The sequence below is a fragment of the Globicephala melas genome, chromosome 1 (assembly GCF_963455315.2).
Source record: "Globicephala melas chromosome 1, mGloMel1.2, whole genome shotgun sequence".
Taxonomy (NCBI): Eukaryota; Metazoa; Chordata; class Mammalia; order Artiodactyla; family Delphinidae; genus Globicephala; species Globicephala melas.
Window position 1 is genome coordinate 156,291,689 of NC_083314.1, and position 25,700 is coordinate 156,317,388.

At 42.1% G+C, this 25,700-nt stretch overlaps 1 protein-coding gene across 1 annotated transcript in view; it reads right to left on the minus strand.

Annotated features, from left to right (window-relative positions):
• MACF1 (microtubule actin crosslinking factor 1) overlaps positions 1 to 25,700 on the minus strand; it is a 239,454-nt gene that overhangs the window by 105,742 nt on the left and 108,012 nt on the right. Inside the window, exons 37-49 of the mRNA XM_060307542.1 lie at positions 18,614 to 24,019; positions 17,800 to 17,949; positions 16,277 to 16,492; positions 16,037 to 16,189; positions 12,783 to 13,016; positions 10,385 to 10,534; positions 9,229 to 9,462; positions 7,924 to 8,133; positions 5,165 to 5,683; positions 4,192 to 4,368; positions 3,813 to 3,936; positions 2,791 to 2,999; positions 2,093 to 2,410 (exon numbers count right to left, since the gene is read on the minus strand). Of these exons, the coding sequence (XP_060163525.1) occupies positions 2,093 to 2,410; positions 2,791 to 2,999; positions 3,813 to 3,936; positions 4,192 to 4,368; positions 5,165 to 5,683; positions 7,924 to 8,133; positions 9,229 to 9,462; positions 10,385 to 10,534; positions 12,783 to 13,016; positions 16,037 to 16,189; positions 16,277 to 16,492; positions 17,800 to 17,949; positions 18,614 to 24,019 (8,100 nt within the window). The remainder of the gene's footprint in view (positions 1 to 2,092; positions 2,411 to 2,790; positions 3,000 to 3,812; positions 3,937 to 4,191; positions 4,369 to 5,164; positions 5,684 to 7,923; positions 8,134 to 9,228; positions 9,463 to 10,384; positions 10,535 to 12,782; positions 13,017 to 16,036; positions 16,190 to 16,276; positions 16,493 to 17,799; positions 17,950 to 18,613; positions 24,020 to 25,700) is intronic.

Below are 25,700 nucleotides of genomic sequence, written 5' to 3' on the forward strand. Positions count from 1 at the left end.
AGTCTCTGTTTCTCCCAGTCCTGTCTAATTCCTGTAATCAAATCCCACTAGCTGTCAAGGTCTGATGCTCCAGGAATTCCTCCCCCCTGTTGCCGGACCCCCAGGTTGGGAAGCCTGACGTGGGGCTCAGAACCTTCACTTCAGTGGGTGGACTTCTGTGGTGTAACTGTTCTCCGGTTTGTGAGTCACCCACCCAGCAGTTATGGGATTTGCTTTTATTGTGATTGCGCCCCTCCTACTGTCTCATTGTGGCTTCTCCTTTGTCTTTGGATGTGGGGTATCTTTTTTGGTGAGTTCCAGTGTCTTCCTGTCGATGACTGTTCAGCAGTTAGTTGTGATTCCGGTGCTCTCACAAGAGGGAGTGAGAGCACGTCCTTCTACTACGCCATCTTGAACCAATCTCCAACCTCCGATACTTTTTAATTCCCAAAATAGTTTCTTCAAGATAGATATTATTATTCCATGAGAATTTAGTCAACTGTTGATCCTTTAGAAAGCAGTCTTGGAAAATCTGAGCTTTCTTAATGTTTCACATATTTAAAAATAAAACTTTACAAAGAAAAATAAAATCCTAGAGTTGAATACAAATAGAAACAAAGAAAGCTAATTATATAAGAAATTACAGGGGAAAAAAATTCAGGTAACTTTGAACATAGTATACAGTAGGTCAGAGTCTCAGGACAAAAAGAAATCTGAAGAAATCTTGAATTTTACTTAGTAGGTTTGTTATTGGTAGAAATAATAGTGTAATTCCAAAGTGATCTTATTTTATTGTAGGATATAGCAAATAATATATTAAGTTGTTGGAAACGAGGGTTCTCCCTGTGGGCAGAGGAAGATACAAATAGGGAATGGAGGAAGAATCCTATGGTGTTGAGTTCGAGCTGGATTATCAGTATGAATACATGATATAAAAAACTTTCAAGATTTCCTAATCCTATCCACTTAAGGGACCTAGAAGCAATGACACCCTAACGGGCTCATCTACTTATCTGGATTTTGATATCTAATCACACTTCTCCAGTAAAAATAAGGCTCCTTGGAGAAACAGGTGATTTCAGGTATGGGACAGGGAAACTACAAGGTGACCATGACACATCTTATTGTGCCAGAAAGTAAGAGAGTACTCATATACTGGTAGGGACATGTCAAAAAGACCAGGAGACAGCTTAAAGGGGCACCCACTGACCAAATTTGAAAACGTTTGAGCATAAAAAAGAACAATGATGATAATGAAAATAGAAGCCCATAGTGATACTCTTTTATATATTTATAAAGAGAGAAAAAACAGCAATTGGTGGATCCAGGTGAAAAGTATGCTGATGTTTACTGTGCTGTTCCTTTTACTTTTCTGTAAGTTTAAAAATTTTCAAAACAAAAAGCAAAAAGTTAGGAGAGCAAACCAAACAAAACAATGAGATTGCAGTACAATATGGAAAACGTTAGATAGTTGGATAAACCCAAGGCAGCGATGTGAGAATCCAACAATGTTGAGGTACTACAGGTGGGAATGTGGGCAGGTGCAGCCATTCTGGAGCTCAAGTTAGCTACTACTTGGTCAAATTAGGTACAGGCAGGTACTATGACCCAGCAATTCTGTTCCTGGATATACATCTATATCTACAGGAGGTAATAACTCTTCACCAAAGATTTTCAGCTCTGCACCTACTAGATATATGGTAGGATTACATTTCTCCACCCCCTTGAAAGTCAGCTATGGTCACGTGAAACTTGCTTTGACTAATAAAATGTAAATGGATATGATATGTCCTCTTCCCCTTGCAGTAGTAATCGTGAAAACATATGTCAGGATGAAGTTTCCATCAACTTGAAAGACTGAGTGACCTTGATGAGCTAAGTATTCCTGCTGATGTGGGCTGAACATGTAATATGAGTGAAAAATAAATCTAGTCTGTGTTTTTAAAAAATGAACAAACAATATCTAGCTTACAGGATGGCTGTGAGAATTCTTTAAGACAATGCAGGTAAAGTTTCCAGTACATTGACTGACATATTATGTGTTCAGTAAATATGTTTTTTTCCTTGCCTTTCTTTCCCCTTTATTCTGCCCATCTGGCAGATATATCCTTACCTGGATCTGTTGGAAGAAATGTGCAATATCTTGATCTGGCTGATTCCCAGAGGCCAGCAACCGACTTTTGTTTTCCATGAATCGCTGCAGCTTATCAGAGAGATGCTCAAACATCTCTGCCTGGGGCAGAAGCTTCTTTAGGGAGCTCTCCTTTTCTTGCTGCTGTAGCCGGAGCTGTTCAAAGCGCTGGCTCACCTCGGCCAGTTTGCCCTGCAGCACTGCGGCCGAGTTGCTGTCTGCCGTCTCCGTGAATCGGGTCACCATCTCACGTGTGGCCTCCAAGCTGCTCTTCTGCCGAGCAATGTCCTGCTTCAATTTCTGTCATCAAGAACACGTCTGTCAGCTCCTGGCTCACTTATTCCAGGATATCTGAGCCACAAACTAATAAGCTTCTAGTAACTACATGCTCACCTTCTCAAGGAGGGTTGGAGGATTGCAACTGAAACTTCAGAATACCATCAATACCCTCAGTTCTCCACCCCATGTGACCAGTGACTTTGCCATCACCACTTTTCCTCAAGCTTACCAATGGTTTGGAAATTGGGTAGACAAACCTTTACACGGATTAGTCGACATTTCTAAGTCTTATTAGAAGATTCATGGAAATGAATTCTTTTCCTGATACTTTTTCAAAATGATATCATTATGGAACATGGCAAATATACCCACTATGCTAACTCTTGGGGCGCAGGTCTCACCATGTTAGTGGCCAGGGCTTCCTGTATGACTCCTGATGACAGCGGTGCCACCTTCTCCTCTTCCAGGTTATTTTCAACTTCACCGATGGACTGTAACAAGCTGTCCAGGCTTTCCTGGACACTCTGAGACTGGGCAATGGCTTTCTGCAGCAGAGCAGAGCGCTCTGCCAAGCTACTGGAGAGGCTTTGGAAATGGCTGAGTATGGAATCTGGAAATTCAAGGCCATGAGAAGAGAGAGTGGGGACAATTTTTGTGTTGCACTTTAAAAAGAAAACATATTTAAATTGTACATGTTAGTTATAATAACAACAGAAATCAAGACAAACAGAAAGAAAAATAAGCCTAAATACATCACTATTTGAACCAAATTCAAGAAGCATTATATATTTAGCACCTACTAAGTGCCAGGAATTGTGCTCGATGCTGAGGACTAAAGATTATTATGATAAAGTCCCTGCCTTTTACAAACCTTAAAACTCTAAAAGAGAGCATAGGTAGTGGAAGGCACATCAACTAACCACAATAATAAAATCATAAGTGCTAGATTGGTACTAGGAGTACTGTACTAGAGAAACCCGAAGGAAGAATGATTAGTTCTTATCTTTTACTTCTTCTTGGGGGTCGGGGCGGGGGTGGTGTCAGGACTTTACAAAGGAAGTAACTTCCCGGTTACATCTTGAAGCACGAGCAAGATTTCATCATGCACGGTAAGGACTCAATAAATGTTAGCAGCTAAGCAATAGGAAAAACTTCAGGGGTAAAGTAATGAGGAAATGACTTGGGAAAGGAAAGAAGTTGGGTGTGGCTAGAAGGCGAGTGCCTGGGGAAAAGAGGTTGAAGTCAGACCATGAAGGCCTCGTATGGTGTAAGAATAAAGTTCATTAGAGGGTGAGCTATTCGTGTTTATATCCACAGCCCCTAGCTAGCACCACAGATACTTGTACAACACAACGTGATATGTTACAGAACAGAGGCACATACTAGGAATTAGGGGAACACTCTGGCTATTGCTGCTTCATACCTGTAGTTTCTTGAACATGCCTGTGGTCTGGGGCTGGCTCCCCTTCAATTTCCATGAAGTCATGAGCTACCTTTTGGAGCTTTTCTACAGGTACTTGATGCTCAGCCAATTCCTCCTGCAACTGCTGCTTGTCCATGAAAAAGGACAAAAGAAAACCATCACAAGTGCATAATCAAAGCTGGTTCTAGGGACTGAGAGCTACTGAGCAGCTTTATAGAATAAATTCTGTTTATCCATAGGCACAGACATCAGAATAAAGTTTTTAGGAATCATATGTTGTCCAAGGCATCCCAACCACCGCCTTTAACCTATGCAAGCATTTGCTTCGCTCTGAAGCTACTCTAAGCCATGCAGCACAACAGCTTGTGTATTGGCTCACCTTTGTGGTCACAAGCTGCTGTTGCAGGACCCCAGGGTCAGAGGCAACAGTTTCTGAGAGGAGCTTCTCCACGTTGGCCTCACAAGCTTTCATCCAGGCCTGCAGGCTTTCGGCACTGCTCTGGAACTTCTGATACTGGCCTAGCAGCAAGTTCAGGTGAGCGCCCAGTCGTGTACACTGCGCCATAAGGAAAAAAAAAAAAAAAAGAAGAAGGGAAAGCAGACTTAAGTGGGTCAGGCCAAAGGCAGCAGCTTCCCAGGCACAGTCCAAAGAGCTCTGGCTATGTTACAGGGAACTGACTGTAACTACAGTTAAGGTTAGTGTGGGCCCCCACAGATAGATGGTAGCAACCATTTTCTGTAAGTGGGGTCCTGACTGTTTGAGCCATACTATCCACCTCCACTTTATTATACACCTGGGAAGGTTCAGTTGTATGACAAGCCATCAAAGAAATATACATCAGGTTGCAGGCAAAGGTGGGGACTGAGAGGTACAAAACGTGTTCCTTTTGGGGGTGAAAGATGTTGGCAAAAAGCACAAAACAGGTAAGAAGAACTGACTGGATTCTATGTCTTGGGAGCTAAAGGGAGTTCTTTGATAGGGAGGAAGATAAGGATTTACCCTAGATGTTCTATCCAGGAATAAAGACTGTGTATTTGGTTTAAGTCTCCCTGTGCTCTGTCTCTTGGGAGGCCATGGCTGCTGGTCAGGACACAGGGAGGTGAGCTCTTCCACCTTCACCACTGCAGTGAGACATACCCCTGGATATTGCTCAGATCAGGCATGAGCCCCTGGGCCTCTATATTTTGCAATTTTTCAGAACTCATAAACACTCATTCTACCCATGGTCAATCTACAAATCAGCTTGTTCACTGTGTCTGAGGTTCTTATTGTAAGCCCCAGAAACTACCCACAGTTGTGTGAGGGCTGCCATGACTGTTTCACCAGGGGCTGCCAGGAACCTCTCCTCTACCTTTGAATGGAGAGCACTGTATCTTTCCGTTGCATCCTTCAGCTTGTCCTTCACTAAGGTTCCAGTTGCTGATGGTTCTTTGCCTTCCTCAAGGCTGTTTTCTGTGTCCAAGACTTTCTGTCCTGAGATAGTCACAAATCTCAAGTCTCCTTTGTGGGAAATTACATCCTCCGAGAAGCTTCCCTGTCGCTTGAGTAGGGCGGGAAGGGCCTCAGGGCTGCTGTCTCGCTTGTGCATGTTCTCCAGCTCTTTCTCAGACCGTTCCAGCCAGTTTTCAAACTCTCGATGATCCTGCAGAAACTTCTGCAGCTCATCCCGTAGTGTCTGCACCTGCTTCAGTTCTGCCTCTGACTGGGCCAGGGAAGTCACATACTGCTCCTTTAGTTCTCCGAGCTTTTCTTGCAGCATCTGCTGCTCCTCGGGTGTGAGATTGTGGCCATGCTGGTCCAGGAAGGCCTGAGCAGACTGGGTGGCCAGGATGAAATTTTGCTGCTGAGACAGCAATTCTTGGTGACGAGCCTGGCAAAAATCCCCCCAAACAAAGGACAATCAGTAGGGAAACCACAATAACTTGTTTATGTCTACGGCTAGAAGTAGGGAGAGATCTCAATAGGTCACTTTTCCAGCTGCTCAGAAATCATTAATATCTCTCACTCTCTATGCATTATGCTATCTACTAATCCCAGATGAACTGACTCATCTAGGATCTGACAGTTTTCATGTATTATCTCATAATACTAGTGCCACCATCTGTAGTGTAGGCCGACCATATAATTCCCATATCAAGGATGGGATAAGTTAATACCAAAAAGGTGTTGTATGTCTTGACTAAGGTCATGCAGATAGTTAAGGGACAAATTGTGACTTGAACCTGACTCTCTTCATCACTAAACTACCCCAGATCTAAGAGAAGGTACAAATGGCCCACTAAAACTACCCACACTGATGGAAGGAGACAGTAAGCTGCATAAGTCATACATATGACGGCATAAAAACTGCAAATGCTAAGCTGTGAAATATGTCATTCACATATCCTTGATGACTGTCCCTACTAGAAAAAATGTTGGAAAATTAATTCTTTAAATAAACAATTTGTATATTAGTGAGAATAGACTGTATTTCTGGATAGTACAGGTAATCTGTACGTTTTATTTGTATGTGTTATGTCTATGTACAGACATGTAGACCTTCTTTCTGTTTCAGTGGAACGTAAGTTCTTTTAGGACAGTTGTGGTTGCTTGGTTTTGTTCCTAAAATGTTCTTCCTGAGTCTAACAGAAGTCGCTGGGAGCTCAGTAAGTGTTCTTAACTATCCATACTGTTTATGCAACTCCCTAGAGAAGGACAATAGCAACCTGATAGCTTCAGCTTCTGACGTCATCTCAGGGAAGCTGGGGTGACAAATATATCCTGCTCAAAGAGACAGTAAGGGACAGTACTACAGCTTGTCTGTATACTGCCCAGATGTCCCCACTCTCATCCACCCACAGGTAAGACAGTGTCCTTCCTAGATGGAGCTGCCAGCAAGCAGTATCAGGAAGCCCCTGTGACAGCAGGACCATTTCTGCTCTGTGCCAAGACTGCCGTGGCTTTAGGGTACACACTACAATGGATCTTCCAAGCACAGAAGCAGCATGCAAGAGGCAGAAATCCTATGAATACAAAATAAGGCAATGGCCCACACAGGCTGTTCAACAGAAGCATGTCAGCTAAACCAGTTTTGTACGCTATAAAGGGATCACTAACGTATGTGATCCGTGTGTCTTCTAAGTTCCCTGAATAGTCTTTCAATCATGTAATACAATATACCTGCATATGTCAGTTAATGTCTTGGAGATGGTGGATCTGGCTGGTTCACTGGTTTATCTCCAATACCTGTCATGCATCAGGCCCTCAATATTTGCTGAATAAATAGATGAGTAGAGATGAGTAAGAAATAGTTTCCTAAGGGCAGCAGGGAACTATTAAAAGGGTTAAGCAGGGACACAGCATCTTAAAAAGATCACTTAATAGTGTGGGAATGGATTGGAGGGTAAAAGCCAAGAGTCAAGGAGACCAGAAGTTACTATAACACAAGTGAGAGCTGATAGCAGTCTGAACTGCAATTAATATCTCGATGGAGATAAAAACGTGTGGATGATTTTAAAAGAGCTATAAGAAGCGTGGGGTTTGATGACTGATTTAATATGGGAGAGTGAGGGAAGGAAAGGAATCTAGGGTGATGTTTAGTCCAGGCAAGCAAGTGGGAATATAGGAAGGAGAACATGTTCAGTGGGGGAGGGGTATTTTAGAAAATAGGAGGTCTAGTTCTCAGGTTGAGGTGCTTGTGGTTCCAAGCTGCAAATAGGCAGATGGATTTATACACTGGTTTGAAGCTCAGGGCAGGCATCTGGGCTGGAGACAAATATATACATGGAAACCACTAGTACAAATGGGAAGTGAGGTGTCGTGGGTGGATGAGATTACCCAAGGAAAATATATTCTGAAAGACGAGAAGAGGCCTAGGCTACAACCTGGAAGCATATCAGTATTTCAAAAGCTGGCCAGAGGAAAGGGAGGAGGATTATCAGGGCAGATAGTGCTATGGAAACAAGGGAGAAACTATTTCAAGGGGAGTGGTCAAGACTGTCAAGTCCACTGAGAAATCAAAGAAGATATGAACTGAGAAGTGCTCACTGGACTTAGGGCAGGAGGTTATGGTGACTTGCCCAGGGCAGCAGAGATTCACCCAGCATTGTAAGAACAAGCTAACATGCTCACCTTCAACTTCTCACATTGCTTGTCCAGCGTCTCTGGGGCTTGGTTCACCCCCATGTGACCATCAGTGGTATCCAAGGCTCCTTTCTCCAGGTTACCTCCTGAGACCTGCTCCATCTGTCCACCCAATGATCCCGCTGGGTGGGAAGTCAGCCAATCCAAGAGAGCATCGATCTTACTCCTGTTCTCTTCCAGTTCCTTTGCTGCTTTACTCTGAAAGCCACAGGGGGAGTCTAGTGAGAAGGCCTTATATACTCAGCTATGAACCAAAGGTTAAGTAAAGGGGAAGACATTTAGGCTTAAAAAAAAAAAAAAAAAAAGCAGCAGCAGCTCTAAGGCTGGGTATAAACAGTCTTTGCATCCACAGAGAAAAATAAGCAGCTTCTAAATCTGTTGAAAAATAATTTAAAACAATCCCTAAATTTGATCTATATCTCACTGCTTTTAATAAAGGAGCAGGAGGGCGGCAAATCCCAGGATTTGAAAGGGCTTTGTTAAGAGATGATTTAGTCCTGGCACCTCCAAGCTTTATGGAATCCTTTCTAGGTACGCAGAAGTTATACACTGCCTTGGTAGGATAAAAAATAGCACAGTCACACTCAATTACCTTTCTGTTCTTCCTTAAGGAAAATGCAGACTACTCCCAGCATTTTCTCTGCCAAGTAGAGCACTGAATTCTGAAACTTGTCTCTCAAATTCTATTTTCTGACTCTTCAAGTACTTTAATAAAACAGGTTATGCCAAGTGATATATTCATGTATTTCAGAATTCACCTTCAGGTAACTTACTTCTCTTTCCACATTCTCTACCTCCCTCATTAGTGTACAAGTTCACAGCCAGAAAAAGAACTTTGATTCAATAAGCCAGTGCTGAGTGGGGTGCAGAAGACCATGCGACTTTATCTTCTTTTAGGTTTATCCCAGTGCCATGACTTCCCACTGAAACTATAGTGGCAGCTTGAGGACAGCTTGTGGCCCATTAAGACTGTCCAGGTATTTTCACTAGTACCCTTGGATCACCAGTCCAGATTCATGTTAGAAATATGCCATTTGCTTTTTCCCCAAGGATGATGATGATGATGATGGTGATGATTTGGAATATGAACTTACTACCAATTATTCCTGACTTAAAGTCCTTCAGGATGTTTCTTATAAAAATAAGTATTGGCTCACAGATCTGCTTCGGAATTAACCCTTTTTTGTGATTCTATGCTCTCTGTAAAGCAGTTTCCCTTCATTACCTTTTATTTGTGTAGGTACCAAAATTTTCTTTTTTGAAAAATACCAAGCATCACAGCAGTCTGGTTACCTTTTCAGTCTCCTGCTGTAAGGCTGAGGTCACCACTTCCTCCAGCTCCTTCTGGGCCAGCTTCGTCCTTTCCTGGAGAGCCTCATACTGCTCCTTAGCCTGAAGAAGTTTCTCCCGGAGAGCTGTCAACTCATGGGGGCTCAGCTTAGCTTGGTTCTCTTCCAGGAACCCTTCAGTGTCTTTGACAACACTGGCAAATGAGGTGGCATGATTCTGAATGTCACCCTGTAAATCCTTAACATATGAAAACAGGATGGCAGAGGCTTCAACTTTAGAACTTCTAAGACCTCTCAACAGCATGAAGACGAATGACTAGGATGACATTATCTGCAATTGACGTATGTCCCTGAGTATAATTTGCTTAAGGTTTATGCCTAAACCAATGGAGATAATAAAATTTTAAATGCTTCTAAATTAAGAAACTTTTTTAATATTTAATTTTCTAAGAAAAATTTAAATTTCTAAGAAGATATTTAGTGAAGACAAAAAAAACAGACCGCCCATAAACATGATTTTTATTCTGCAATGAGTTATCCTCAAAGAGATCATTCTTCCATAAAGAAGAGTTGACAACAGGATTCTACCGGAGTTGAGGCCTGGTTGGTCCTTTATAACTCTCTTGGTTATCACTCCTTAATCCTCATGAGCCTATAAGGCCCAGAGTGATCTGGGTCCTACTCTCCAGACTCATCATTCACTAATCTTCCTTTTCTTCTTTGCAGTCCAATTGAACTAGCTTTCTTTCAGCTCTTGAATACATTGTGCTCGACCCCATTCCCACCTCCAGACTGATGTACAGGCCTCTGCCTGGCAATTTTCTTCTTCCTCCCACACCTTCATGCATCAACCCCTATGTACCCTCTGTTCCTCAGTTTAAGTGACACTTCTTTAAGGTAATCTTGATAACCAAGTCAAGACTGGGTCTCTCTGTTATATGTTCGCATGTAACTTTTCCTTTATAGATACAATACTGAATAAATTATATGTTCATTTTTGTGATTATTTGTGTAACGTCTGTCTTTTCCACCACACTGTAAGCTTCATGAGAGCAGGGACGTTTACCATTATGTTATTGGCACTAAGCACTGTGCCTGGCACATAGCAAGCCTTTATAAATACTTGAAGGAATGAAAAAAATGAGTTAACTGTTACTGACCTTCAAGTCACTTTGGTTCTTCTGCAAAGCAGAGAGATCCTGCTGGGTGGCTCTACCTTGATGGCCAGCCAATGCTCTTTCTGCCTGTCCTACCCAGTTGCAAAGATCCTCCAGTTTCTGGTGACAGGTATTCTGTTGTTTCTGCAGGGTCTAATTAAAATGCAAAGGGGCCAAGAGACAATTAATGATTCTCATTTTATAAATACAAGACAACTCCCTGAAATGTAAAACAGGAAGGTTATATCTCAAGGATGGAAAAGTTGGTGGGAGACTAGAGGAGGAAAAGGCACAGAAATCATATTCAGAAAGCTCCCCTCAATTGGATCGTCTGTTAATCTGGGGCTATGGTCGGGATTATAATCAGGGGTGATTTGGGGTGAGAACGCTCCCAGGTATTGGTCTGGAAGCTCCTTTGCCAGACTGCTGTTATTATCCTTGGAAATGGAGAACAGAGAGCCCAGATGCTTAAAATCCACAGATGATATTGGTGGTAATTATAAATTAGTGGTTCTGATCAATTCTACTGGAACTGGATGATACACTACATGTTAAGTCATAATATGGAAAATTAGAAGGACTAGGCAAGGAGTAAAAATCAAGAAACTGGATAATTTATAAGCTAATTGAGTTTCTTAGTAATTGAGCTAATTTTGTATAAATCAAATGTCTCACAAATGCAGACACCCATTAAATGGAATGATTACGTGCCAGGCATGAAGGGCTTGGCTATTTTGAGAAGGGAACTGCCCCAGAATAGCAACGGGCTCAGTCCTTCAGGTGTCTATACCATTACCCAAGAGAAAAGCCAGCCCAAGGGGAGGAGGGAGTACGCTTCTGTGCCTGATCCTTTCTCCAGACCTCTCAGTCGCATGACACTGAAGCACCTGATTGAGCAATTGAGCATGATGTGTTCTCCTGACCATCCTTCTAGAACCGTTTTCCACCAGTTTCTACCTTCTGATGGTGTTTTAGTCACCTGCACTTACAAACAGGTGCCCAAATTGGCCCTCTCTCCCCCTCTTTAGGACAAATAGAAGGGCTCTGGAAGAGAACTCCTAAGAGTTCTTCAGCTGTAAAACAGGATCTTCATGGGTTAGGATGGGTGCAGACTGAATCTGAAAAAGCAAAGCAAACAAGTTAACACACAGACATACACATGCATTCAGGGCAAATATAGAGAGAAGCAGAGCATTTCTGACAATAACAAGGTTAATAAACATTGTAGAATTAATTACACACTTAGAGAGAATGTTCACATGCAACTGTATCACCTTCTGCAGCTCAGGAGCCTATCCTGCATGTGGGCTGTGTCTTAAGGTGGCCCAGACCAATGCTATTTCGTTAATTATCCATAAGCTACACCAGGCTATATAAATTCCCAAGTGAGGACACTGCAAATTTCCAGATATGGAAGGTAACCTATTTCATTAGTATTTTACTTCAAATTCAATACAGTTGAAACAACTAAGCAGTAATAAGGGACATACAGACTTGACTTTAAGCCTTTAATATCCTTTAAGCCTGACTCAAAAGCTCAATTCTACTTTGCACAATATTTAATAAAAGAGACCCTGAGACAGTTTTGCTGATGACAAGGACAATTCTAGTATCATCTTGCTGAATTCCAACTTATTATTCAAACAGCAGAAATGGCATAAGCATCATTCTTGGTATTATAAGGTTATGATGTTACCATTAATGCAATTATGTTGAGTCCTGCAAGAAGAGGCTTGTGATAGAAGGTGGTGAGATGATTAGTTGTTTCTCCCCACCCCCCCAAAATGTATCAAGAGTGTTTCTACACACCGTTTTCCAATAACTGAATAAGAACTGGGCACAACAGTGTAAAGAACGGTGCTAGAAAATAATAATTTCAAATGTGCTAAAAAATTAATATGATTCTGATAAAATCTTTTTGTCAGCTGTTTGAAGGTGGTCAAGGAATCTTACTGTTAATCATTTGAAAAGCCCCAGAATAAAACTGATTTCAGGACCATTCTTCTCAAGAGCTCAGAGTACCTAAATGTTCCTAACAGTCCTCAAAAGAATGCTGACGGAGAGAGTAGGAGAAATAAGGGCTAGGGATAAAATTTTCATTTGAAAGTCAGAGACTGTGAGACACAGTGACAGTAGAGTCTCACTAAAAAGAAAACGCTGGCACATGCATACACACGTAAACACACGTATTCTCTCTCATACACACACACATAAAACCAAAAACACGGCAAGAAAAACGGCCAGAAGAGCTGCCTCCTGGACTAGAACCAAACTGGCCTGAACCAATCAAAACTGGTAAACGCAGGCTCCTGGAATCATGACAAACGGACTCTGGCCAGAAAACCCAAAGACAGAGGACATCCCAGAGACCAACTGAGCCCAGCTTCTGGTTCAGCCTGACCTTAAGCCGGGCTGCCTGCTCCATCTGTTGAAGACGGCCTTGCAAGGCATCCACCTGGGCTGTGGTCTGATCCACATGGTCCTGGAAGGACCTCTGCAGTTCATTCAGAAGCCTTAGCATCTGTCGGTTCTGCTGAGGAGGCAAGTCCTGGGCGTGCTCGGAGATAAAGAACTGAATATCAAAGGCAAGTGCATCCAGCTGAGATTTCCTCTCAGCCATGGGCTGTTTCAAATCCTAAGATAAGTGGGGAAAGGAAGAAAAAGAAAAAAGAAAAGAAACTTCTTATTCTCTGTAGAAGCAGAAGCTGTTGGTTCTAATCAAAGAATCAACATGATCAAACACAGGTTAATTTCTTGCATTTTTATAACTGACACTGATAATTTCTAGGGCCAAACCGAAGTCTCTCTCACTTCTGGCCTCTCCAAACCCCTCACATATTACAGTTAGGTTTCCTTTGCTAGCCCTTGATTTCTAAATGCACTAAGCTTTCAATTATTTATAGTAACAGAATTACAGTACAGCTAATCCCAGGTGTCTGTGAAAAAATGTATTTTTTTAAGTTTTGGAAAGTATAACATGAATTTTTGGTCTGAGATATATCTGTCTAATTGTATTTTCTTAGATTCAAATACCTATTTGTATTTGTCTAGCCCTGAGTACCTGGTAGGCCAGAAGTGAGAAAATATTCAATTTATTTTTGGTTCACTGAAATTTGACTTTTAGAGTAAATAATGTTGCTTACACATTTTAAAACTGTAAAGGATTACAGTCAGACTTTCTTATATAATAGTTATATTGCTTCTTTAAAGCAGTAGAAAACTGCCTAAACACTAGACTTTATCTGTTTTCAGACAATTAAAAAGCATGCAATTTTCTCACAAACATTTAGTGATCATCAACTATGTTATACTGGATGCAATGAAAAACATAAAAACAAGTAAGATATCTACACATCTGTCACTTTGAAATTGAGCGTAGTCAGCAATCTTGAAAAGCAGGCTGGGAGGAGGGCTTCTAGATATTTATCACAAGACTATACTTCCTTCATGTGTGAACACATGGATTTGGGAAACTGTCACTAAGGAAAATGAGGCTTAGGCTGTGGCTCTCTTTCTATAACAGAATTTGTATAACTAGGCAAGGATCCCAAAGCATGAGATGCTCTGTTTTCATATCTCATACTGTATCTTAGAAATTGTTCTCACCCTTGCTTCTTTTAGTACTCTGCCCGTGAACAGATAAAGTCTGCTACTCATTCCTCCAATGGTATATTTGGATAAAAGGCTATGAAAGAAGAAGGCAGGCCAACTCTTGCAAGATAAAGAGGGACGAGCTTGCATACAAGGAAGCCTGACCACAGACAACATTTAGGTCTGTATCTCCTAAGACTGGGGAAAATGAAGGGGATGGAATAGGAGGGAACATCTCTAGTTCTGCTCTGACTTTAGAAACAGTTTTAGGAGAGGAAGATTTATAGCAGAGCATGGATAAACCAACGTGAGTATCACCTGATATTACTTTAAGTATAACCAAAAGAAACAACAATGTTGGAAGTGGGGATGGGGGGGGAGAATCCTCGGCTCATATGTATCTCAGAATCTTTAACTTTCTCTCACTGACTTATAAAAAGAATCACATAACTTGGGAGTTTGACAAAAAGAAAACCATCTCTCGAGATCAGAGGTCGGCAATCTGCAGTCCCCGAGCCAAACCTGCCTGCCACCTGTTTTTGTAAATAAAGGTTTTTTTTTTATAAAATAAGTTCATATTTTCCAACTTCACTTTTTTTTTAATTTATTTTTGGCTGTGTTGGGTCTTCGTTTCTGTGCGAGGGCTTTCTCTAGTTGCGGTGAGCGGGGGCCACTCTTCATCGCGGTGCGCGGGCCTCTCACTATCGCGGCCTCTCTTGTTGTGGAGCACAGGCTCCAGACGCGCAGGCTCAGTAGTTGTGGCTCACGGGCCCAGATGCTCCGCGGCATGTGGGATCTTCCCAGACCAGGGCTCCAACCCATGTCCCCTGCATTGGCAGGCAGATTCTCAACCACTGCGCTACCAGGGAAGCCCGTAAATAAAGTTTTATTGTAACATGTCCACAACCATTTGTTTATGTACTGTCTATGGCTGCTTTCATGTTTCAACAGTAGAGCTGAATGGCTGCCACAGAAACAGGTCACCTGCAAGGCCTAAAATATTTACTATCTAACCCTGTATAGAAAAAGTTTGCAAACCCATGCTCTAGACCACTGATCAAAGCTGGCGTGTGAGAGGAAAACATAGGCAGAACACTCTATGACATAAATCACAGCAAGATCCTTTTTGACCCACCTTCCTAGAGAAATGGAAATAAAAACAAAAATAAACACATGGGACCTAATGAAACTTAAAAGCTTTTGCACAGCAAAAGAAACCACAAACAAGATGAAAAGACAACCCTCAGAATGGGAGGAAATATTTGCAAACGAAGCAACTGACAAAGGATTAATCTCCAAAATATACAGCTCCTGCAGCTCAATATCAAAAAACAACCAACCCAATCCAAAAATGGGCAGAAGATCTAAATAGACATTTCTCCAAAGAAGACATACAGATAGCCAACAAACACATGAAAGGATACTCACATCACTAATCATTAGAGAAATGGAAATCAAAACTACAATGAGGTATCACCTCACACCGGTCAGAATGGCCATCATCAAAAATTCTACAAACAATAAACGCTGGAGAAGGTATGGAGAAAAGTGAACCCTCTTGCACTGTTGGTGGGAGTGTAAATTGATACAGCCACTATGTAGAACAGTATGGAGGTTCTTAAAAAACTAAAAATAGAACTACCATATGACCCAGCAATCCCACTACGTGGCATATACCCTGAGAAAACCATAATTCAAAAAGAGTCATGGGGGCTTCCCTGGTGGCGCAGTGGTTGAGAGTCCGCCTGCCGATGCAGGGGACACGGGTTCATGCCCCGGTCCGGGAAGATCCCACATGCCGCGGAGCAGTTGGGCCCATGAGCCATGGCCGCTGAGCCTGCGTGTCCAGAGCCTGTGCTCCGCAACGGGAGAGGCCACAACAGTGAGAGGCCCACGTACCGCAAAAAAACTAAAAACTAAACGTAGCTGACTTTATTTCTCAAATGGAAAGTCAGACTTTCTAAGAAAGGCAAGTACAGACACCAGTTTGCCTAGCAGAGAAATAAAATTGATACAACTCAAAAGGACAAATGAAACATGCTCGAGAACTGGTGGAGTGCTTACCTCACACTGTTGGAGATGGTGACTCAGGCTGTCGATGGCATCTGTTTCATCGACATGCTCCTTGTTGTTCAGAATAAGATGGGTATTGCCAACCCAGGCTCTTAGATCTTGAAGTTTGCCTTCTAGCTGTTCATACTGATTTAAAACTCTAGTCTAAGAAATAAATGGCAAATTAGATAATAAAATTCTCCAAGCCTACCGAGAGTTTGTGAGCCTTTGTGAATAAAAACAAGAAGCTACCTTTTTTACTTCTGCAGCATTCTGGAGGTGGAGTAGTCTGGAACCCCAGGTGTCACTCACAGAGCTGAGGGACTTTTGAAGATTCTTGGCATCTTTTTCTAGAGCCTTCAACAGTTGAGCTGGGACTTCCTGAGGCTGGCTGATGATAATCTGATTCACACATTCCAGTTCCTGACTCACCACCGTGGACAGATCCTTTAGCTCCCTGTCTACCACCTGAAGGCATACAGTGGAGTTACCTCCAAAATCAAGACTAGAAATCTTGCTGTCTAGGAATCAGCTGTGAACACATTTTTCTGTCACCTCAAGCCTACCCAGGCTTTAGGGTTTATAAAATGTTTTTATAGACATTCACTAGTTTATTTGGTGCTCACAATAATTCGTGAAGTAGGCAGAGTAGATATTATTATCCTGGGTTTACAGTAGAGATGCCTCAGTGCTTAAAAATGTGAATTTGTTTTCCCCTGAGGTCGCCCACCTGGTAAGCAAGAGAGCCAAGACTCGGATTCAGGTTTTCTGACTCAGTGCAATGCTCCTCGCACTACAACTTGCTGCCTCTCCAAGAACAGAGCAGAAGTATATGTTATTTTGTATATGTGTCATTATGCTTTAAATAATGTTATGCAATATAAGTCAATCAAAGGACAAGTCTTCCACTCCAAAGCCCAAGGGAACAGAACCAATGCATATAAAAATATCCCAAGCCAGCTTTCCCACTCAGCTACTCCTCAGTAGAGAAGCCAGAAACCAGCTGTGGAAGAGCTTGGTAGTTGTTCTGGGCATCATCCTCATTTCCCCTTCAGCCCCCCTGCCCAAGGCCATACTCTAGATACTGAGAGAACTGGTAAACCTCTACAATCTCTGTCCTCATCGTGACTCCAATCCTGTGACAACTCTCAGCCTCCAATTTCAAAGAGCTATTCCTCCTCCCACTCAAGGCTGTCTAAGTCTATGTCTTTCCATGTCCTCAGGGACCTCATTCCACCAGTCAGCACTTCCTCTCTCCTCTAACTTCAAATTCTCCTTTTCTATTGGTTCTTTCTACTCAGCCTAAAAATTCACTCAAAACGTTCCTCTTTTAGTCCATCTCCTCTAGCCAGTGTTCTACCTCTCTTCCCTTGCCTGCACTATCAAGCTTCTGCAAAGAATGACATACATTAATTGTCCACACCTTCCAACCTCCCGTTTATTCTCAATGCAACCTAGTTTATATCCCATGACTCCACTGTAACTGTTCTTATCAAGGTCCCCAGCAACTCTCAGGCACTAAACCCCCTTTTAGTCCTCACTGTACTCAGTCTCCCTACTGCATTTAACACTGCCGACTACTCCTCCCTTGAGTCTCTTCTGCTTTGGCTTTTGTGAGACTAGTACTCCCTGGTGTTCTTCATAGATCTCTAGTTACACTTTTCCAATCTATTTTTTGTCCATTAAATGGTAGTGTTTTTGAACACGTTTTTCTTCCTGAATAGTCTTTATTTTCTCCACGCCGATGGGCCTGGAGGAAGTCTCTGGGAACCTACCTTGGCCTGACACAGCAGATCCTGTAGCTCTGCCAGATTTAGCTCTAGAGGTTGAATTTGTTTGGTCCTCATTTCAATGTCTCGTAATAGAGACAGATAGGATACCAACTTCTCATCATGTTCTAGGCAGAGCTGCCGGTTAAATACATTCTGTGGAGCCAAAAAGAAAACTCACTCAAATCTGACATACTCCTTTAAGTCTGCTTTTTAAGCAGGCAGGGTCTTAGAACAGAATAGAAATTTTTACTACACATTGGGTGGAATGAAATAAAATATGTTATTTTGTCTAAATTGTCTCAAATCGATAGACAAAAAAGCGATTTTATTATATTTCCTCAGGGAGCAGAAGCTCTAAATTATCAATCTATAAGCATCATTTTAGCAAAACTTTCAAAACCTATTCTGACTTCAGGTACCATAGCCTCAGTATTTTAAATTAGCTTCAATGTTAGTGTCTAACTTAAAACCCTTGCAAATTTCAGAAAGACATTCAGAGCCACTGCCTAATTTTCCAACAACTATGTTACAAACAGATGATGATGAACTAAGTTATATCTTAGAGAGTCATCTAGTGCCCTGAAGTGTATGCATGTATACAATTATACACATGAAAACTCAGTATCTTGTCAAGAGTCTTAGCATGAAATTAGCTATAACACACACACACACACACACACACACACACACACACACACACACACACACACACACACACACACACACACACACACACACACACACACACACACACACACACACACACACACACACACACACACACCCCCCCCCCCCCCCCCCCCATTGGGTAACTTACTTTGGCAGCCCTGAAGGGCTCCGGGTTCACACTCGTTCCCCCTGGTGCAGTCATGAAGGGGGTTTGTTCACTGCCAGGCTCTGAGCTCTTTCTGAGTTTCTCCTGTGGTGTTTTCTCATCCATCTTCATTGTGGGGTATGATATTAGGGGTACCATCTCTTCTTCATGGGTTTCTGGACTAGGACTAATGGTGGCATCCTCTTGTCCTGTACTCTCTTTTCGAGATACATCTTTGGACAGTTTCTCTGGGAGAAGAGACACTGAAACTCTGGGAACTCCCTGAGTCACTATGCCTTCAAAGGACCCTGCTTCTGCACCTGTAACTATAGGGATTTCCTGAGTTGTTACTATTTTAGATTCAAAAATTCCGCAACGTTCACCATCACTTTTGTTGTCCTGAGGACGAAGGTCCTTTCTGTCTGCGAATTCCAAATAAGTGACATCTTTGGAGCCTACTCTAATTTCTTCCAATTTAACAGCGCTTGTTGAGTCAAAAGGTACTTCTTGGTATGATTTTTCTTTACTTTCGTTAGATGAGAAAGTCAGATCTTTGGTTTCCCTAATCTTAAAAGTAACACAAGAATCTTGATGATAATTGGTCTCCTGTCTGGTGGTTCCTCGGAAAGACTTCTCTGTTGTGAAAACTGGGGATGTGTCTGCAACTTGGGCTTCTCCAACTGGTTCCTGGTAGCACAATCCTTCAGGTTGTGGGGTCAAAGAAGAGAGTATTTCACTCTGGGTCCCAACAGTAACTTCTTGAGATAAATTTTCTTCTGGTTTTAAAGTCAAGCAGAGGCTTAAATTTTTCACATCTCCTTCACTGACCTGATTAGAGTTGAAGAATGTTAAAGCATCTTGATTTCTTACAGAAATTCCTTTGGGTATCATTTGGGAAGAAGAATCTTCAGCTTCACCAACAACAGAAAATCCCAGCTCCCCATCAGTTTCTTTCCCTTTTTCACTTATAGTTATTTCCACAGGTTGACTCTCTATATTAGAGTCATGGTCATCTCTAATGGCAGTTTCCTGATTCAGCTTTTCTTCTGAAAGAACTGCTGGTTTGCGTGTTTTGACACTTTCTTCTACAGTCATCTCCCTCTTTCCTCTCTTACCTTTCTCCCTGGTTTTCATTGGTTTCTGCATAACCTGCTGACTAGGCAATTTGCCCAGAGTTTCACAATTTGATTCTTGTACTTCTGAAATAATTTCTCCTTGGTTTTCCCTTATTTCTTTAGAATCTAGACCTGATATAAACTGTTTCATTTGAGAAATAATTTCTGTCTGTGCCAGTATTTTTTCTTGCTCTTCATTTGTATTTTTTTCCATGGTATTATAAGCCACCTCTTTGGGGTTCAAATCACAAATTTCTGAGTGAGGGTGTGTCACTGAACTTTGGCCCAATGATTTACCTTTACCATCACTAGAAATTATGACACTGAAAGATTCTTTAGCACCTCGAGAAGATCTCCTAACCTGACCCTTGCATTCCAATTCCTTTAATGAAATTTCCCTGCTCTTTTTTGCCTGCTCCCCATTAGAAACTCTCACTTTAACCTTTTTCTGCGCAGACTGGTTTTCAATTTGAAATAATTTCTCACTTTCTCCTTTACCACAACTCATTTCAGCAGTCTGACTGCAAGCAATTAACATTTCCTTTCTTAGAAATTCTTTCTTTAGTTCACATACTTCACTTCCACCTTGCTTTTCACTCTGAGCCTGGTGATCACAGGACTCGAAGGTATCTACTTGGATTATAGTTGCCAGTTCAGGGCTAATAAGTCTTTTCTCAATAGCTTCCTTTAAAGTTACTCTCTGATCATTAAATATGTCAATAATTCCTCCATCTAACACCTGACGGGATGCAATAATTCGGACCATGCTTTCATCCACTAATTTCTGTTCCAAAGCTGATGCCAATGTCAATCTTTTCCCCGTGGCAGTGTCTATAATTCCTCCAGCATTTGCCTGAGCTTCCAGAACCTTCAGTGTAGCTGCAAAATCTACTTTTCCAAGCTGAATTGCTTGAGACAATGTAAGTACTTTGTCACTTGCTCCATCTTTAATGTCTGAGAAGGGGATTACTTCTAGATACCTCTGTCCAGATTCAATATCAATCTTACACTTTTTTACTAATTCTGCATAGGGAACAATTCTGTAATTCTCAGGATCTATAATCCCATTCATCATTCCTGAAGACAACATTTCTTTATTAGTTAAGAGTCCTTCTTTTTCAGCTTCTGCCAAGGTCAATCTCTGGCCAGAAATGAGATCTATAAAGCTTCCAGTCAAGGCCTGAATTTCTTGGATTTCTCTCTTCAAGTCCGGGGTAACAAGATCTAATTTTATGGCTTCAAAGAGGGAAATAGTTTCCTTTGTTTCAGGATGAGAGAACTGATGGAGGCTTAAGCTCTCAACTTTTTTGAGTTGCTCGGCTAAATCTTCATCAATAATGCCATGTTTAAAGGCACTATCAACAGAAAGTCTCATCCCAGATATATGGTGAATGATACCTCCATCTACCACCTGCTTTGTCAACAACTGCATGGCCTCATCCCTCTCCAAAAGCCCTCTGTCGATGGACTGCACAACTGTTAAAGGGGCTTTGCTGTCAGGGTCCTTAATTCCAGTTGTTTCCAATTGTAAGCTAATTAATCTCTCTCTAACTGCTTTTTCAGCATCTCTGCCTTTACAAGCTTTCTCCAGATTTATAAGCTCTGTCTGGTCAGCACTGTCCACCAAGCCAAGATTTGAGGCCAAAGTTACTGAAACCTTTTTGCCTCGTTTCAGGTCAACAATTCCACCAGTCACCACCTGCCCCTCTAAAATTCTGGTGGCTGTTTGTGTGTCAAGAAGTCCAATGGCAACTGCTTCCTTCACAGAGCAGAGTGTGTGGGTACGAGGGTCTAAGACACCACTTATAGCTTTGTCTGCCATGAGGACATTGTGTAACAATTTCTCATCCATTAGACCTTCATCAATGACTTCTTCAGTTTTCAAAGACTCGCAGGTCTGAGAGTCAAAGAAGCCCCGAAACATGTTCAGCTTTCCCAAAAGTTTCACAGCAGTGTGACTAGGCACAAGGCCTCGGGCTATTGCTTCATTTAGTAAGAGTTTTTGACCTGTCTGTTCATGAAAGATACCGCCCTCTAGTAATTGTGTAGATAATATATTTAAGGTAGCTTCTTCAAGCAACTCTGAAGGATGACTGCATGACAGTGAAGTTTCACTGCCATTAGCTTCCTTGTCTGTCTTTTCTAACAACATCATACCACCACCTGCCATGCTGTGTCCTTCTGGACTTTGTTTATGGTCATCCCTACCCAAACAAGTCTTATTTAATGCTTTCTTTCTGCCCAGATGAATATTCTTATCCTTTTCAGACTTTAGTTCCGATTCTAAAACTAGAGCTTTCTCTACTTGAAATTGTGACTTTCTGCTTTGGGGTTTTATGAGAGGTCTTCCAGTTTCACCTAGAGTATATTCAGTTTCAAGTGTGTCTGCTTGTTCTTTCTGACACATAAAGGAAGTCTTTCTGAGAGTCTGCCATTCTTCCTTTGGTGATTCAACAGGAAAAGGATCTTTGTCCTCCACCAAAGTCACATCTTCTGCTTCCTCAGGAGGTACCATAAGGAGAAATCCTTTGTTGACATTTTCTCTGGTAGACACTTCTATTTGGTCTTCCTTTTTGGTATCTAACAACTGCCTTTTAAACTCTGACTTGACTTTATCTATGACCTTCAAAGTATCAATATTTGGATTTCCCACTTTTTGTTGCCCTACAAACAGGTCCCTTTTGGTGTTCTCTTCTGTTTCTACAATGGTCTTTTTGCCTTTTGCTTCAGTGCAATTTGCCTGATCGGGATCTTCTTTGTTCTGAGAAGAAAACTGGAACTCATGTGGCCTCACAGTCAGCCCATCACAGAAAGTTTCTGTGATTTTCACATTCACCGATTCTTGTAATTTCTCAGGAGCATCTAGTCTCTGGTGCCCACTTCCAAACACTTCTGGAGGACCTGCTTGATCACCTCTTGCTGTTAGTGCCTCTATCAGCTCATTGTCCAACAGGAGCAGCCTCTGTCCATCCCGCACATTAATATAGCTGTGAGTCATCAGATGAAACAGCAGCTTCTCGTTATGGCTTGCGATGCCCTCAGTTTGGCCCTTGCTACACAGCACACCTGCCGCTCCAGGATTCGTGTTCAATTTGCTTCGTTCTAAAGAGTCTGCTAATTGCATGTGGGGCATCACATCAGGGATACAAATTGACTTCAAGTTATTGGCAAGATCTTTGTCTAACATACCATTTTCTACTGCTTTTTTCCAGGACCAAATCTCTGTGGTTGCTGGTAGAAATAGGGCTTTAATATGCTGTCGGCCACTAAGGATTTTATGGGCTAGTTCAGTAGACACAATACCTTGTTCCAGGGCATCTGTAATTGGCAGAATCTCTCCGGACTCGGGCCATAGCAACCCCATGAATGACCAAAGGGACTCCAGAATCACAAGTGCAATCTTAGCAGCTATTAGATCATTGCTCACTGCTTCATCTACTGTCAGCCTACGCCCAGTGATAGTGTCTATGATGCCTCCTGTCTGAAGCTGCCTTATGAGAAGAGCACAGGCCATATCTTGGTCAATCAAATTATGTCTCACAGCCTCTCCCACTGTAAGTCTGTGTCCTGTTCTTGGATCTACTATGCCTCCAGCAAAAAGCTGAGCTTCCAGCACCCGGACAGTGACCTGCCTATCTATTAGCCCTTCCTGAACTGCACGGAAAATGCTAACCTTCCGGCCTGATTTCAAGGTCACCATTCCCCCTGCCAATTGCTTGACAGGCAGCAATTTCAACCCTGATTCCTGGTAGACAATACATCTCTTCATCAGATCCAGTAAACCGATTTTCTCAGCTGTGTTTGGGTCTATCAAGTTCTTGGATGATCTCAGGTGAGACTCTAACACTGAGTAAAGCCAGGCAGAAATGAGGCCTTGGTGAAAAGCCTCCTCTAGGTTAATACAGTTCTCATCAGGGGGGAGACTGAAACCTCCAGTTGCCAGGTGAGCTTCTAAGATTTTCAGTCCAACTTTCTCATTGATTATTTTCTTTTCAATTGCTTCCACCACAGAAAGAGGGCCTTTGTTCTCAGTAAGCCTGCTGATTAAGGACAGGGCATCCTCTAGTTCCTGGAGCTGCTGGTACATCTGGGGATTAATGAGGTTTCTGGCTAGGCCCTCCTCCAAAGACAGCTTTTCACTGGTCTCAGGGGCAATGAGGCCAGACATGATAACCTGGGATTCCAGCAGCACAAGGCCTGTGTCTTGGTCAATGAGGCCCTTTTGCATGGCTCTGAAGATGGGAAATATCTCCACTGTGCCTAGGTCAATCACCCCAGCAACTGCTCTGCAGCCCTACAAGAGAAAATGAAAAAGAACACTGAATCAGAGAAGCACAATTGTTGAAAAGAATCATTCAAAGAACTACAGTATATCAAATTCTGACCACAAGAAAAACCCAGCCTGGATGAGCCCCAACCTGTAGGAAATATTCTGAAGCCTGGCAGTGTTAATGCTAAAAAAGAATTTTTCTAAACTACAGAATGTTTAACATGGCCAGAAGTTCACAGATTACTCAAGGGATGGTAGCATTAAGCATATCTGAGTGACAAGCTCTACAAAGTAGCAAGCAGTGAAAGTGAGGGGACAGCTATTTATAAGACTAAATCACCACAAAGGCTCCTACGGACACATACCAGCTCCCCCAAAGTGAGAATTCAACCCCATACAACAACTTCTCAGTGTTGCAATCCACGCAGAAGACTCTTGAAGTAGGACCTCCCTGCCGATGAGTTCAGCGCGATGGGTCCACAGGATTCGAAGAGAGACTTAAGCAGCCCAGCAACAGCTGTGCAGCTCAGTAAATGGCCCTGTGTATATTACTCAGGCAGCTGTTTAGCAACTGGAGCGGTCATACTCTTGGTGGCCAGTGCTAGCGTGTCCCATGGCAATGGCTCTGAGTTAAATTAGCTCTAGGAATTGGAAGTAGCAAGTCAAGGAAGGAGCAGACTAGGGACTCTTGACTCTGGAACCACTAATAACTTTTCTTCTAGTCCAGGCTAGAATGAGTAGTACAATCATCATGATGACAGCTACTACTTGTTGGACACTTAATATATTTATTAAGCACTGACACCCCCACAACAATCCTATGAAAGCAATTAATTTTTAGTTTGCAGATAAGAAACTGAGGTACAGAGAGATTAGGTAACTTGTCCAAGGTCACAAAATGAATGAGTTCCAGAATCAAACCAAGATCTTACTCTAAATCTCAAGCTATTATACTGCCTCCCCAGTCAGATCCGGAAGAGCAGGAAGGATAAGCACAGTAGAGCTGCATCTTACACAGGAGTTAGGTACTAACGACAGAGAATAAGGCAAGCCTTAACACACTGTCAAAATTACCCTCACAAAAAAGCCTGAAAACAGCTTCTGAAGAATTCCTATTTTGAAGCCTTTCATCGCAATATGATGTTATTCAGAAATTAAATCTTTCCAGCGTTCTACCACTTAGAACACTTCATCACTTTTATTAATCTCCAACTTTCCACTTCTTCTTGTTAGTGTGCATTACCTTCGTCTTCTATACATGCTTTTATCTATCCCTCTTTAGTCAGTGTTACTTTTTGATCCTTATTTAACTCAACTTATTCATGGAGGATCTTATTGACGTTAACTGCCAATCACTTCCTTGCCTCCTATATAATGCATTTCATTTCTGTCTCAGGGAGACGTAAGCTCCATAAGAGCAGGTACTTTGCCCAGTGGATGTCCAGGACTCGTACCAGCAGTTAAAGAAACATGTGATGAATAAACAAATAAGCTGATAAATAGTAAGGAAATCCTTAAAATCATTAACCTATTTCCCCCAGATTTTAAAAACATGCCCTGAGGATTTCAAGCTTGATTAGTTGCACACTATCGGAGATGCAGAACAGACAGCAAATGAGGAAGCAGATCTGGGTCGTATCTTCATCTCACTGTATTTGTTCAAATAATGGAATAACTGAGAATTCTCCACACTATTTAAAATATT